General features: G+C 41.7%; 1 protein-coding gene across 13 annotated transcripts in view; it reads right to left on the reverse strand.

Annotated features, from left to right (window-relative positions):
• Window positions 1-15026, reverse strand: part of R3HDM2 (R3H domain containing 2) — a 138827-nt gene that overhangs the window by 48230 nt on the left and 75571 nt on the right. For 12 of the 13 annotated variants that reach the window (XM_021710681.1, XM_021710684.1, XM_021710679.1 and 9 more), the window contains exon 1: window positions 842-1006. In XM_021710681.1, the coding sequence (XP_021566356.1) occupies window positions 842-1006 (165 nt within the window). Of the gene's footprint in view, window positions 1-841; window positions 1042-15026 lie in introns of those variants that run through there. The other variant, XM_021710672.1, reaches the window with a different exon arrangement.

Genomic DNA, 15026 nt, shown 5'->3' on the forward strand with positions numbered 1-15026 from the left:
CTGCTGAGGCGGGTCTCGAACCCGCGAGCTCAGGCAATCCACTCACCTCAGCCTCCCAAAGCGTGGATTACAGGCTGAGCCACCGAGCCCAGCTTGCCCCTGCTTTTTAATCTAACTTCTTGTTAGCATTATGGTCTATCTCTTGAGCTTATTAAAAAAAAAAAAAAAAAAAAAGGCCAGTCTCACCCTTGGGCACAAAGGAAAGGATTTATTTAAGCTGGACTTGGATGACAGAAGAAACCAGCAGTGACCACAGAAGAAAAGAAAAGGTAGGCCAGAGAAGGCTTGGAGTTCAGGCTGGCTGGGACTTTGGTAGATACCAAAGAAGAACACTGGAAGAAGTCTGGCAGTATGAGTTTAGATAGATAACAACCTGGCAACCAAAGAGTGAAATAAATTCTTCTCACTCACATTCACCAAGTGGCAAGTTCAGAGGCTATTTCTGACCCAGAAAATGCTGACTGCTATAACACAACCAGGATATGAATTTAACACTGTATGTAAGGCCCGATAGCCCTAGCTTAAGAGTTTATTATATGAGTCATTTTATGACTTGTTAAAGATGTGTTTGTATATGGTTCATTTTTTGATAGTTAAAAAATATCAAGATGCAGCAGATACAGCAAGAACCAGTGAACTCAGGTCCAAAAGGATTAGGAATGTCACTCTGTCTTCTTTAGACTTCACTGTGGACTCTATGACAAAATGGGGAGATGTGTCTTGAGAGCTGAAGTTGGAGTTTTTAAAAGGAGAATCAAGTGTTTGTATAAGTGTGTCCCTATAAATTTCCACTTCTATTCAGGTATAAAGAGTGTATACAAGATGTACTTCTAATCCTTACCTGTGTCTCCTGACGAAAACTGGTATCTTCACCCTCTTTCTCGATTTCTTCCTTACTTGGAGTTTTAGATATAAACTTGTTTTTGTTTACAGATTCTTCCACCAGCTTTTTTTCTGATTCTTTCATTATTTCCAGGGTCTCTTGAGTAGTGTTACTGTTAGACATGTTCTTCAATAGAATACAGTAGCCTCTATGGACTCCTAAAGAAACACCAAATGCATTAAACAGGAAGTGTGTATCCATACTTAACACACACATAAGACTTGTATTTCACACTGGTACAATTGTTCCAGGAATCTTCCTATAACCCAGGAAAGAGTCTTATGATAAATGCTGCCCCTGGATTCATTTTTTTAAAAGTTTTATTGAGGTAAAATTGAAATATAATAAACGGCATATATTTAGAATGTACAATTTGATGGGTTATGACACATGCATATACCTGTGAAACCATCATCACAATCAAGACAGTGAATACACCTATCACGTCCCCCTAAATTTCTTTATTCCCTTTATAATCTCTCCCTCCCCTCCCCACCAGCCCCATTCAACCACTGATCTGCTTTCTGGCACTATAGCTTAGTCTGTATTTTCTAGAATTTTAAATAAATGAAATCAATCATAAACTGTCTGGACTCTTTTACTCTGCATAATTATTTTGAAATTCACTAGGATTCAGTTCTAAAGCAATTTAGTATGAGTCCTCTTGACACTTCATTTGCCCTTTCTTGTTGTCTTTAGAAATTTGTTTACAGTCACATGCAGTGGCTCATGCCTGTAATCCCAGCACTTTGGGAGACTGAGGCGAGAGGACTGCCTGAGTCCATGGGTTCAAGACCAGCCCGGGCAACTTGGCAAGTCCTCGTCTCTACAATAAATCAAAAATTAGCTGGGTGTGGTGGCGCATGCCTTAAGTTCCAGGTACATGAAGACTGAAGCGAAAAGATCACCTGAACCCAGCAGGTTGAGGATGCAGTGGCTATGAGCGTGCCTCTAGCCAGAGCGACAGAGTGAGACTCCAACATAAAAGAAAAGAGAAAAAAAGAAATCTGTTCACATTTGCAGCTCAATAACTTATTTCACTAGAGTCTCTTCAGAAAGAAGAAAAATATATTATAAAGCTCTATTCGCGATTAGAGAGGAGCATTCTCCTTTCCCTAGGGAGAACTTCCACAGCCACCACAAACTACAACATTGTTATTAACTTTAAGATACTCCCCCATGAAAAAGAAGGTAAGTCAGACAATGGTTAAAGAATCTTAAATTATTTCTCTTATCTTAAGCAAAAGATAAAGCAAGAGGAGAGCTATGTAGACATCGTTCCTTCAGAAAGACTATGTCTTTCCCTGGAGGAGGAATCTTCCCTTTGCTTTTGGTCATTTGGATTCATTCAAACTACTGCCTCCCAATGACACAAGTACGTACAGTGCAGCTGTGGCTGGCTCTCCACCACTTATTATCACTACCTGAGAAATCCTGTAATGACACCAACACAGTTCTCCAAGCACACACCAAGAATTGGAAGTTGATACTCTATACACAGATTCATGTCTCCAACTGTTGAAGGCAAACATGCTTAGCTCCAACAATGGTCTGTAGAAGCTTCTCCTTATATAGGCTTACTAACTGTATCTCAATCCTCAATACCTCTTTCCCTCCTTTAAGAAGATCAGATTAGATAATCCCGCGTCTTGGGAGGCTGAGGTGAGTGAATTGCCTGAGCCCGTGGGATCGAGACCCACCTGGACAACTTGGCGAGACCTCATCTCTACAATAAATAAAAAAATTAGCCGGGTGTGGTAGCACGCGCCTGTAGTTCTGGCTATTTGGAAGGCTGAGATGGAAGGATCGCCAGAGCCCAGCAGGTCGAGGTTGCGGTGGCCGGGGGCGGCCACTGCACTCCAGTTTGGGTAACAGAGTAAGACTCCGACTCAAAAAAAAAAAAAAAAAAAAAAGATCAGATTAGGAACCTTGCTAAATATCACATCTATTTCCAGTATGGCCCTAGAAATAGAGCTAAACTAGCAAAAATGGTTAAGAATGCTTTAAGAAAATTGCCACAACAGACATTTTTCTCTCCTTCAAATCAGTTTAAAGGGTAAGACCCAGAAGGCTTTCAAGAAGCACAGGTATTCATCCCAATGGGAGAACAACAACAGAAACCTCATCCTGACCTAAGTTACATGGTCTGCAAGATGACGACTTTGTTCACCTTGTGTGGGCTCCTGAGCAGCTGCCTGGAGGTTCAGTTTGCTTAGGGCTAGAAAAATTCTCTTTAAAGGGCCAGAGTGTCATTCATACAATCACAACGTAATACAGCTGAATTTAAAGATAAGAAATACTGGAAATAACTGACTACAAAAGAAAATGTTCAATATTCCACTTTCTCTTTTTTTCTTTTCTCTTCTTTTTTTGAGTTGGAATCTCACTCTGTTGCCCAGACTGGAGTGCAGTGGCACGCTCCCAGCCATCGCAGCCTCAATCTGCTGGGCTCCAGCGATTTTTCCGCTTTAGTCTTCCAAGTAGCCAGAACTACAGGCACGCGCTACCACACCTGACTAATTTTTGATTTGCTGTAGAGATGAGGTCTCATCAAGTTGCCTGGGCGGGTCTCGAATCCTCAGGTTCAGGCAATCCATTCACCTCAGCCTCCCAAAGTGCTGGGATTACAGGCTGAGCCACCGAGACTGACCAATATTTTACTTTCAAATTAATTGATTCAGTAGCTACAGGCTTCTATAAAAAGAGTTACAACCTACAGAGCTTTATGGATCACTGGTTGTACACGGGACTTTATGCATGTATTTCCTACGTACCGTCAAACAGGTAAATGAAGCCTCAGTTCTCTTAAGTTTGAAGTACTAGTAAAACTCAGCACATGCCTCCTTCCATATCCCTTAGCTAGGAAACATTAATAAAGATAAAAATTGGAAAAGTTTGTAGATGTGACCTCATACAATCTTCTCCCACTCCCCAAAGAACTCCTTTCTGCAACTTCCTGAGAGGCCTGCTAGCCTCTTCTAGAAAACTGGACCAAGATCATCTCACTATTTCTGAAATAATCTTAACTGTTATATAGTTGCTCCCTATAATAAATTATGAACTGCTTCAGTCTTGATCCTAAATCAGCCTTAGAGTCACATAAAATTAAGTTTATTTCTTTTTTGTTGTTGTTGTTGTTGTTGAGTTGGAGTCTCACTCTGTCGCCCAGACTGGAGTGCAGTGGCCGCTCCCGGCCACCGCAACCTCGACCTGCTGGGCTCTGGCGATCCTTTCGCCTCAGCCTTCCAAGTAGCCGGAATTACAGGCACGTGCTACCACACCCAGCTGATTTTTTGATTTATTGTAGAGATGAGGTCTCGCTGCCCAGGCGGGTCTCGAACCCGCAGGCTCAGGCAATCCACTCACCTCAGCCTCCCAAAGGCACGGGATTACAGGCTGAGCCACCGAGCCCGGCTTAAGTTTATTTCTTTTACCACAAGATAGACCTTCATTATTTTTCCCTTTTCCAGGCTTTAATCACCTCAAACAGATTTCTCTGTCAGAAAGAGAAGGTGATATGGAAAAATATAAAGCAGTTGGCTGTTTATTTTTCCAGGACAGGGCTTAGTTTTCAAGTAGGTATATTTCTACAAATCAGAATGACAGCTTTACAGCTCTCCTTCACCTGTGAGCCAGGAAAGGATGAACTATTTGGACACCTGGGATAATTTCAGCATCCAAGCACTGTTCTTAGCTAAAACACTAGAAAAGCAAACAAATAAACAAACAAAAAATGGTATTTCACAACAGCCACCTGCGGAACATGGTAACATATTCAAACTCAAGGTTTTTTGTTTGTTTGTTTTTGAGTTGGAGTCTCACTCGGTTGCCCAGACTGGAGTGCAGTGGCCGCTCCCGGCCACCGCAGCCTCGACCTGCTGGGCTCCGGCGATTCTTCCGCCTCAGCCTTCCGAGTAGCCGGAATTACAGGCATGTGCTACCACGCCCGGCTGATTTTTTGATTTATTGTAGAGATGAGGTCTCGCTGCCCAGGCGGGTCTCGAACCTGCGGGCTCGGGCAATCCACTCACCTCAGCCTCCCAAAGGCGCAGGATTACAGACTGAGCCACCGAGCCCGGCCAAATTCAAGTTTTAAGGAGCCACATGATTTCCTTCATTCACTAGGGAAACAGGAAGACTGGAACCTTCAATTCCTACAGGCACCTATAAAACAGGCAGTGAGTGAACCACCCATTTTAAGAATTTAGTAGTCATTCTACTGAGACTACTGGCCTCTTAAAGAGCTGTGTAAAACCAGGTAACTCTGACACTGAGAAAAAGGAAGCCGCAGAGGAAAAGTAAGGTAGCACGCTATGCTAGCTAGCTACCCAGCTCCCCTTACTTCTACACTCATTCACCTAACTCAGATTTCTTCTGGTGTTTACCTTCCTCTGAGAGCATATGCTCAAATAAGGTAGGCTTATTCTCAAGCTCTAGGAATGGATATTAATTAGCTAAACCAATTGTGGTAATTTGGTTTACTTTTTTGAGACTGGTTTTAGAAGGGGCAAGCAAGACATGAGGGAACTTTTCTGGCTGGATGTCTTCAAGGAAAAGGTTTCTACTGTATTTACATGTCTTAAAAACCACTAGAAAAACATGGGCATTGGCTTCTGCTGAAGGTGATCTTGTGGTGCAGATGACGGCTGAACTGGGGCAATATCCTGCCAACACATGGAGGATGAGGGAGCAGAGAAAAAAGCCTGTGTCCCCGATGCTGTGACTAGACACTAAACAACTAGTTTCTAGTCAGCCTGTGCCCTCCCTGTCTCACATATACTTCTTGCTACATGAAGAAACAAAGCTATTTTTTATTATTTAAATTTCTTTCTTTCTTTTTTTTTTAGAAGGCGATCGTGCTTTGTCACCAGGCTGAAGGGCAGTGGCGTAATCATAGCTCGCTATAGCCTTCAACTCCTGGGCTCAAGTGATCCTCCCACCTCAACCTGCCAAGTAACCTGGACTACAGGCACATGCCTCCCTTCTATTTTCTGTAGAGACGGGGTCTCACTATGCTGGTCTTAAACTTCTGACCTCAAGTGATCCTCCCATCTCAGCCTCCCAAAGTGCTGGGATAATAGGCATGAGCCACTGTGCCTCAACTCATTTAAGCTATTTTGAATTGCGTTTACTCTCTCAGCATCCTGACAGATAGTAAGAAAGGGTATATTAAGAGAGTAACTTTCTAGGCCAGACAGAGAAGCCCAGCTCTATAAGTAGAAATAAGTGACAGGGAGACAGATGATAATGATAATCAGCTAAAATTTTTTTAGTGCTTATACTGTACCAGGTACTATCCTAAAGTACTTTATGTATCTATTTAATCTTACAACAGCCCCATGACATACATGTTATTATTATCATAGCCATTTTATAGGTGAGTCAACTGAGGCACAGACAAGCTAAATAATTTACTTAAAAGGGCATATAACAGGTACATGGCAGAGCCAGGACTCAAAGCCGTGAAATACGGTTCTGGTACTTGCTTTCTTAACCTTTACACAATGAGACAGATGGTCAAAGACCAGAAAAGAAAATGAGAAGTCCACCAAAGCTACAAAGGAATCATGGACTCTCATAATTAGAATGGCACTTAGAAGCTTGCTCATTCAGCTCCATCCTTCTACATCAATCGTCTGCCATAATTAGGTTCTGGAATCACTGGTAACTCTGAAAAACAGCCATCCTGTCCCTGCTTGTATACCTTTAGTGAAGGGAAAATCTTCACCTTCAAATACAAACCCTTTCTTTTAGGACCACCTTCCTCATAAAGGGCAAGATTCAGCTCCCTGGTACTTCTTCCCACTGGCTCCAGTTTAGTTTTCTGCACAAGTCATAAAGAACAAGTTTAATCTTGGTTCCAAGTCAGCTCTTTACAAAAGACAACTTTACATTATTTCCTTCTCTAAACATTCCCATCTCTTTAAATCACACAGTTTAAGTCTCCTCACCATTTTGCTTCTAGGATAAAAGAAGTTGTCCAAGTAGAGAGAAGCTAGTAATGAGGAGGGTCAGAGTGTTACTATTCCAGAGTCAAGATCCATTGGAAGATAAACCATGTTTAAAATCCTATTTCTTAGGCTGGGGATAGCTTTTGCTCTCCAAAATAACCTTTAAATAAGGTCATTCCCAATCCTGTAATCCAATGCAGAAGGCTCTCCTTACTCTTGGGGCATAAGGATTCCTGGAAACAGACTTTTCTGGGCCAAAGCAAAAGTGAATGTTGCAGCTGAAGGGCAAGACAATTTACTAACCAAAAAAGCCTTAAAGAGCAAAGACAAAGCCAGCAGAAGGTTAAAAAGCAGAGAAATAATTTCAGCTCCTGATAGTTTATTTGGTATAGAGAGGAAATTAAGGCTTGGGAGACTTTTCAGTGGGAAAAGAAGAAAGGAACTATTTCACATGTAACCATGACTAGAACAAAGCAAAGACATTAAGCTCCCAGGGACAACCTCCCTACAATCTATTTGTTCACAGCGTACATTTCATCCAGGCAAACAGCACAATTTCAAAGGCAGAATGTCTCCTGAGGACACTCAGTGGCTCAAAGCTGCACAGAGGAGACTGTTGGATATGATGGGCAGGAAGAGGAGTAAACAGGATGATACAGGGGAGGATGCTTGGGAGCCAAGATTCGGCAATTTTTTCAGGGAGAATACTGCATATTCCCCATAAATTTTTTGACTGCAAGGTAAGTACCTTCCAGAGCACACTGAGATTATACATCCTTCCATTAATTCTATAAACAACTTTCTAGGCATTGGGCCAAAAGGAATACATCATATGGGGGTACTTTTTTCCCTTTTAGTCTAAGGCTAAGTAGAAAGAATGCAAGTAAGAGACAATATCTAGAGGCTAAAAATTCTGGATTACTCTGTGGCAAATTCCCTATAAAGTTTTCCAGTCCTTTACTAATGTGTGTAAAAATAGTAAATTACTGGCCTGGAGCCTTGACTCACGCCTGCAATCCCAGTAATTTGGGAGGCAGAGGCAGGAGGATTGCTTGAGTCCAGGAGTTTGAGACCAGTCTGGGCAACATAGCAAGACCTTGCCACTACAAAAATTAAAAAAAAAATAAGCCAGGTGTGGTGACATGTGCCTATAGGCCCAGCTGATTGCCTAAGCCCAGTAATTCAAGGCTGCAGAGAGCTATGATCATACTACTGCATTCCAGCCTGGGTGACATAGTGAGATCCTGTCAAGAGAAAGAAAGGAAAGAGGGAGGGAGGAAGGGAATAGCAAATTACTCCCAATTGATACTTTTCTTTAGAGACAAGGTGTTGCTCTGTCATTGACGGATCTCAAAATAATTATGGTGGCTGGGCGCAGTGGCTTATGCCTATAATCCCAGCACTTTGGGAGGCCGAGGTGAGAGGATTGCCTGAGCCCACAGGTTCGAAACCAGTCTGGTCAGCTTGGCAAGACCTCATCTCTATAGTAAATCAAAAAATTAGCCAGGCATGGTGGTGCATGCCTGTGGTTCCAGCTCCTTGGAAGGCTGAGGCAGAAGGATCGATCACCTGACCTCAGCAGGTCCAGGCTGCGGTGGCCATGAGCATGCCACTGCACTCCAGTCTGGGTGACAGAGTGAGATTCCAACTCAAAAAAAAAAAAAAAACCACCAAACTATTATGGTAAATTAAAAAAAGGAGACTCTCCTACAAAAAATACATACTATATAAATCTATTTACATAAAGTTCAAGAACAAGCAAAACTAACCTACAGTGATCAAAATCAGAAAAGTAGTCGCTCAGGACTTGGAGGGTAAATATTGACTGGAAAGAGAAATAAGTAACCTTCCAGAAGTGATGGAAATTTCTATTTTATTTGGGCAGTGGTTACATGGGTGAATACAACCATCAAAACTCATTAACTGAATGCTTAAGATCTGTGCATTTTATTATATGTTATTAAACCACACCAAAAAAAATACCCTTAGGAATCAAGCAGTGGGGACAAAACATCCACAGGGGTAAAATGGTAGGTTAAAAAAAACAGACTAGGTGTTCATACACCACAAGCCTTTTCTTATGTTCTTTGACACTGGAGTTAGGAGAAAAGGAAAAGTTGCTAATATTTATTGAGCATGATTATGAGCATGGTGCTTTATACACGTAAACTCACATTCACCAAGTATACCCAGGCAACTTGATCAAGCTCCACCAAGTGGCAGAATCAAACCTGAACCCTGGTGTTGTATGTTTCCAAAGTCTACATCCTTTCTACGACGTTAATTTTGGTTTTTATTATTTAGATAATAATAAAATAATAATCCTAACACAACTCTTTGTTAGGGTATTTTTCTGATGAAGAAACCAAAGCTCAGAGAAATAAAATAACTTACCCAAGTCAATCAATATGAGAGGGCTCAAGGGCAGGATTCCAACCTAGCTGTGTCTGATCTCAAAGCTAAAGTTCTAGGTGTTCCAAAGTGGCCAGCCACTGGAGTATGGAGTATGGGATGGGAAGGGTGTCTAGACCTGAGGCCTCTCTTCAGACAGTATCAGTGGGGAACATATTTTGGATTCAAAAATTAAGTTTTTAAACTCTTCCCCTTTAGCCTGGGCCCACTACTCATAACTTTGAATTTTTTACAGTTGATTCAACTTACTCGATCTTCTCAAGGTATAAAGCATTATTTTCATTTTATAAACAAAGATACTAACATTCAGAAGTATTAAATGAATTGTTCAGGGCCATATGTGTAAAGAGCCATGATTCAACATTGGGTATACTCAGTTCCAAAACTCCATGCTCTTTTCACTACAGTGTCAAAATAAAGGTCACGCACACAAAAAAAGCAATATGATAATTGCATGCCTGAAGAGGTAAATGCCTAACAGCCTGTGGGAGGAGGACAGAAAGAAGGGCCTACTGATAACAAATGAGAGCTATAGGTCTAACTCTCCATCTTCTTCAAAGAGAGAAAGCAGAATATATGGGAATAGAGTGTAAAGTACTTATGAAAACACATAAAGCTGTAGTTATATGACAGTCACCAAGCCCTTAAAGGACTGAAGAAGTCACTTATCATAGGCTTCACTAGTAAGTACCAGGCCAATAACAATAACAACAAAACAATAATAATTGTGCCAATTTTGCAAATCAGGGAAGCATGAAAACCATTCTGTTCTATAACTGCAGAAGGGTTCACTGATATGTAAGGAAACCCACAGCAGCTGGCTGGTGTCCAGTGCAATTTCTTAGGCAAAGTAAAGAGAGAAGCAAGATTAAAATGTTCTGGACATGTACTCTCTTTCTTTGCTCAATATCTGTAAAGGCTGTACTTGCCTTAAAATGAGAACTGCAGGTGCTTTGATCAATGGACTGAAGTGTTGATTGGGTCTCATTACAGTTTCTGTCAGCTTCTCTACATTCTTAGCTAAAACTGCCCATTTTACATCTTCAAGTAAAATAGAACAAATCAAATATCCTCCTCTTTGAAGCAAAGAGGAACAGTGAAGGCTTTCTCCTCCACTGTTTCCATTTTCTTTAGCTTTATCAAAGTAGTGCCTCTATGCAGGAAACATCACAGAATCTTAGGGATAGAAAAGACATGAAAAATTAAGTCTACCCTCTTGTGAAACTACTCCCAACTCAACCCAGACAAGACATCTGGAAAAGAAAAAGATCACAACTTGCCTACTGCTCATGGCATTTTCAGAATGCCTTCTTCTATTGCTAACTTAAATGCCATGCAATTAAGTCAGGGAACCTTAGCAGTTAACACCACCACTGTTAGGTGGAAAGGACACCTCAGCCAACAACTTAGTATTAAAATAATCTAAGGTCACCCATCAACTGATCAGTGGATAATGAAAATATACACACCATGGAATACTATGCAGCCATAAAGAAGAATGAAATTGTGTCCTTTGCAGCAACATGAATGGAGCTGGAGATTATCATCCTAAGTAAACTGAATCAGAAACAGAAAACCAAACATCACATGTTCTCACTCATATGTGGGAACTAGATGGTCACAAAGATGGAAACAATAGACACTGCTGACACCCACAGGGGGAGGAAGGTTAGGGTTCAGAAACTACATATGGGGAACACTGATCACTATCTGAGGAATGGGTCACCTGAGACCCAATCCCCACTGCTACACAATATTTCCATGTAACAAATATGCATGTGTACCCCCAAATCTAAAAAAGAAAGAAAGAAAGAAAAGTCTAAGACCAAATGTGAAATCGGTCAGAGAAATGAGACAGCAACAATTCCAAAGAAGGAATTGGAAATTGGTAAGAACCAGGAGCCCTGGAGCTTCTGCTGCAAAGAAAAAAGTGCTATTTATTCCACAATATCCAATCACCTCTTTCATAAAGGAATGACTGAGTTTTAGTTAGGGCACAGGGTTTCCTGGAAAAACACACACACACACACACACACATATCCCAATCTCCATTGTAGCTAAATATGAGTATGTGACAAAGTTGTTGTCCATAACATGCAAACAGAAGCAGTGTTATGGGCTGAATGGTGAACCTCAACCCCAAATTCCTATATTAAAACCCTAACCTTTAATATCAGAAAATGACTGTTATGTGGAAATAGGGCCTTTAAAGAAGTGATTAAGTTAGATGAAGCCATTAGTGTGGGCCCTAAGCCAATCTGACTGGTGTCCTCATAGGAAGAGATAATTTAGATACAGGACTCCAGAGGCATGGAGTACTCACCACGTGAGGACAGAAAGAAAGTAGCCATGTGAAAGCCACAGAGACTTCAGGAAAAAGCAAAGCTGCCAACACTTTGATCTTGAACTTCTAGTCTCCAAAAATATGAGAAAATACAGCATGCCCAGTCTGTGGAAAGGACACCTCAGCCAACAACTTAGTATTAAAATAATCTAAGGTCACCCATCAACTGATCAGTGGATAATGAAAATAAACACACCATGGAATACTATGCAGCCATAAAGAAGAATGAAATTGTGTCCAAGTAGTAAATACAACTTCCATGACATATCCTAAAAGGAATGAGTAAAGAAGGCAATCCTTTACTCATTCCTTCTGGCTTGAATGTGAAAGTAAAGGCTAGCATTCCAGCAGCCATACTGGACTGTGTAACAGTAATTGGATGTAAAACTAGACATACGTCACCTAGGTCCCTGAAGTGACAAGCCCTGGACTGACTAATTCTGGGTTTCTTAAGAGGATATAAACTTCTGGGTTTTTTTGTTTTGTTTTGTTTTTTTAGTCAGAGTCTCACTCTGTCGCCCAGGCTGTAGTGCAGTGGCACGCTCATGGCCACCACAGCCTCAACCTGCTGGGCTCAGGCGATCCTTCCACCGTAGTCTTCCAAGTAGCTGGAACTACAGGCATGCACCACCACACCTCGCTAATTTTTTAATTTATTGTAGAGAAGAGGTCTCGTCAAGTTGCCCAGGCTGGTCTCAAACCCCTGGACTCAGGCAATCCTCTCACCTCTGCCTCCCAAAGTGCTGGGATTACAGGTGCAAGCCACCGTGCCTGGCTAACTTCTGTATTTTTAAGATACTACCAGAACACTTTATTTAATGTGCTTTGCTTTATTGAGCTCTGCAGTTTTTGTGTGGTTTTTGTTTTACAAATTGAAGGTTTGTGGCAATGTTATATCAAGCAAGTCTATCTGCACCATTTTCCCAACAACATGTGCTCACTTCCTGTCTTTGAATCACATTTTAGTAATTCTTGCAATATTTCAAAGTCTTTTCCTATTAGTACATGTGTTATGATGATCTGTGACCTCTGATGTTACTACTGATTGTTTTGGGGCATTTCAAGCTGTACCCATGTAAGACAGCAAACTTAATCAATACTGTGTATGTTCTGACAGCTCCACCAACTGGCTATTCCTCTCTCTTCCTCTCCTTGGGTCTCCCTATTCCCTAAGGCACAATATTGAAAATAGGCCAATTAATAACCCTGCAATGGTCTCTAAGTGTTCAAGTGAAAGGGAAGAGTCACACATCTCCTACTGAAATCAAAACCTAGAAATGATTAAGCTTAGAGAGGAAGACATGTACGAAGCTGACATAGGCCAAAAGGTAAGCCTCTTGTACTTAAAGCCAAGTTGTGGATGCAAAGGAAAAGTTCTGGAAGGAAATTAAAACTACTACTCTAGAGAACAGACAAATGAGAAGAAGATGAAACAGGCTTATTACAGCTGATACAGAGAAAGTTTTAGTGATCTGGATAGAAGAAATCAGCCACAATATTCTCTGAAGCCAAAACCTAATCCAGAGCAAGGCCCTAGTTCTCTTCAACTCTGTGAAGGCTGAGAGAGGTGAGGAAGCTGTGGGAGAAAAATATGCAGCAAGCAGAGGTTAGTTCATGAGGTTTAAGGAAAGAAGCCATCTCCATAACATAAAAGTACAAGGTTAGCTGGGCGTGGCTGCGCGTGCCTATAGTTCCAGCTACTTGGAAGGCTGAGGCGGAAAGATCGCCGGAGCCCGGCTGCGGTGGCCAGGAGTGTGCCACTGCACTCCAGTCTGGGCAACAGAGTGAGACTCCAACTCAAATAAATAAATAAATAAAAGTACAAGGCAAAGCAGCAAGTATTGATGTGGAAGCTACAGTAAGTCCCCAGGAGATCTAAGATATCTGATAGAGGGGACTGCACTAAACAGATTTTCAGTGTAGACAAAAAAGCTTCTATTGAAAGAAGATGCCATCTAGGACTTTCATAGCTAGGGAGGAAAATGCCGGGTTTCAAAGCTTCAAAGGACAAGCTGACTCTCTTGTAAGGGGCTAATGTAGCTAGTGACTTTAAGTTGAAGCCAATGATCATTTACCATCCCCCAAATCCTAGGCCCCTTAAGAATTATGCTAAATCTGCCCCACCTATGCTCTAGAGTTAGAAGAACAAAGCCTGGATGAGAGCACATCTGTTGACAGCAGAGTTTCCTGAATATTTTGAGCTCACTATTGAGATTTATTGCTCAGAAAGATTCCTTTCAAAATATTACTGCTCATTGACAATGTACCCAGTCACCCCAAGAGATCTGATTTACAAGAAGATTAATGTTTTCACCCCTGCTAACATGATACCCATTCTGCAGCCCATGGACCAAGGAGTCATTTCAACTTTCAGGTCTTATTTAAAAACTACATTTCATGAAGTTATCACTGCCATATATAGCGATTCCTCTGATAGAATTGAGCAAAGTGCCAGGTTCAGTGGCTCAGCCTGTAATCCGTGCTTTGGGAGGCCAAGGTGAGTGGACTGCCTGAGCCCGCGGGTTCAAGACCCACCTGGGCAACTTGGCGAGACCTCATCTCCACAGTAAATCAAAAATTAGCGGGCGTGGAAGCGCGTGCCTATAGTTCCAGCTACTTGGAAGGCTGAGGCGGGAGGATCGCCGGAGCCCAGCAGGTCGAGGCTGCAGTGGCAGGGAGCAGCCACTGCACTCCAGTCTGGGTGACAGAGCGAGACTCCAACTCAAAAAAAAAAAAAAAAAAAAAAGAACTGAGCAATTCAACTGAAAGTCTTTTGGAAAGGAGTCACCACCCTAGATGCCATTAAGAAAATTCATGATTCATGGGAGGGGGTTAAAATATCAACATTAACAGGAGCTTGGAAGAAGTTGATTCCAACCCTCATGAATGACTCTGAGGGTTCAAGACTTCCATAGGCAAAGTAACTACAGATGTGGTAGAAATAGCAAGAGCACCAGAGTTCGGAGTAGAGCCTGAAGATGTGACTTAATTACTGCAATCTCATGATAAAACTTGAATGGATGAGAAGTTGCTTCTTATGGATGAGCAAAGAAAGCAGTTTCTTGAGATAGAATCTACTCCTGGTGAAGATGCTGTAAACACTGTTGAAATGGCAATAAGGGATTTAGAATATTACATAAACTTAAAACTTAAAGCAGTGGCTGGGTTTGAGAGAACTGAGTCCAATTTTAAAAGAAGGTCTACTGTGGGTAAAATGCTATCAAAACAGTATTGCATGCTACAGAGACATTTGAAGAAAGACTGATCAGTACAGTAAACTTCACGTTGCTGTCTTATTTTAAGAAATTGGAGCCGGGCTTGGTGGCTCAGCCTCGCACTTTGGGAGGCTGAGGTGAGTGAATTGCCCGAGCCCGCAGGTTCGAGACCCACCTGGGCAACTTGGTGAGACCTCATCTCCACAATAAATCAAAAATTA

Source organism: Carlito syrichta, unplaced genomic scaffold (genome assembly GCF_000164805.1).
Source record: "Carlito syrichta isolate Samal-C Ts95f unplaced genomic scaffold, Tarsius_syrichta-2.0.1 Scaffold297317, whole genome shotgun sequence".
Taxonomy (NCBI): domain Eukaryota; kingdom Metazoa; phylum Chordata; class Mammalia; order Primates; family Tarsiidae; genus Carlito; species Carlito syrichta.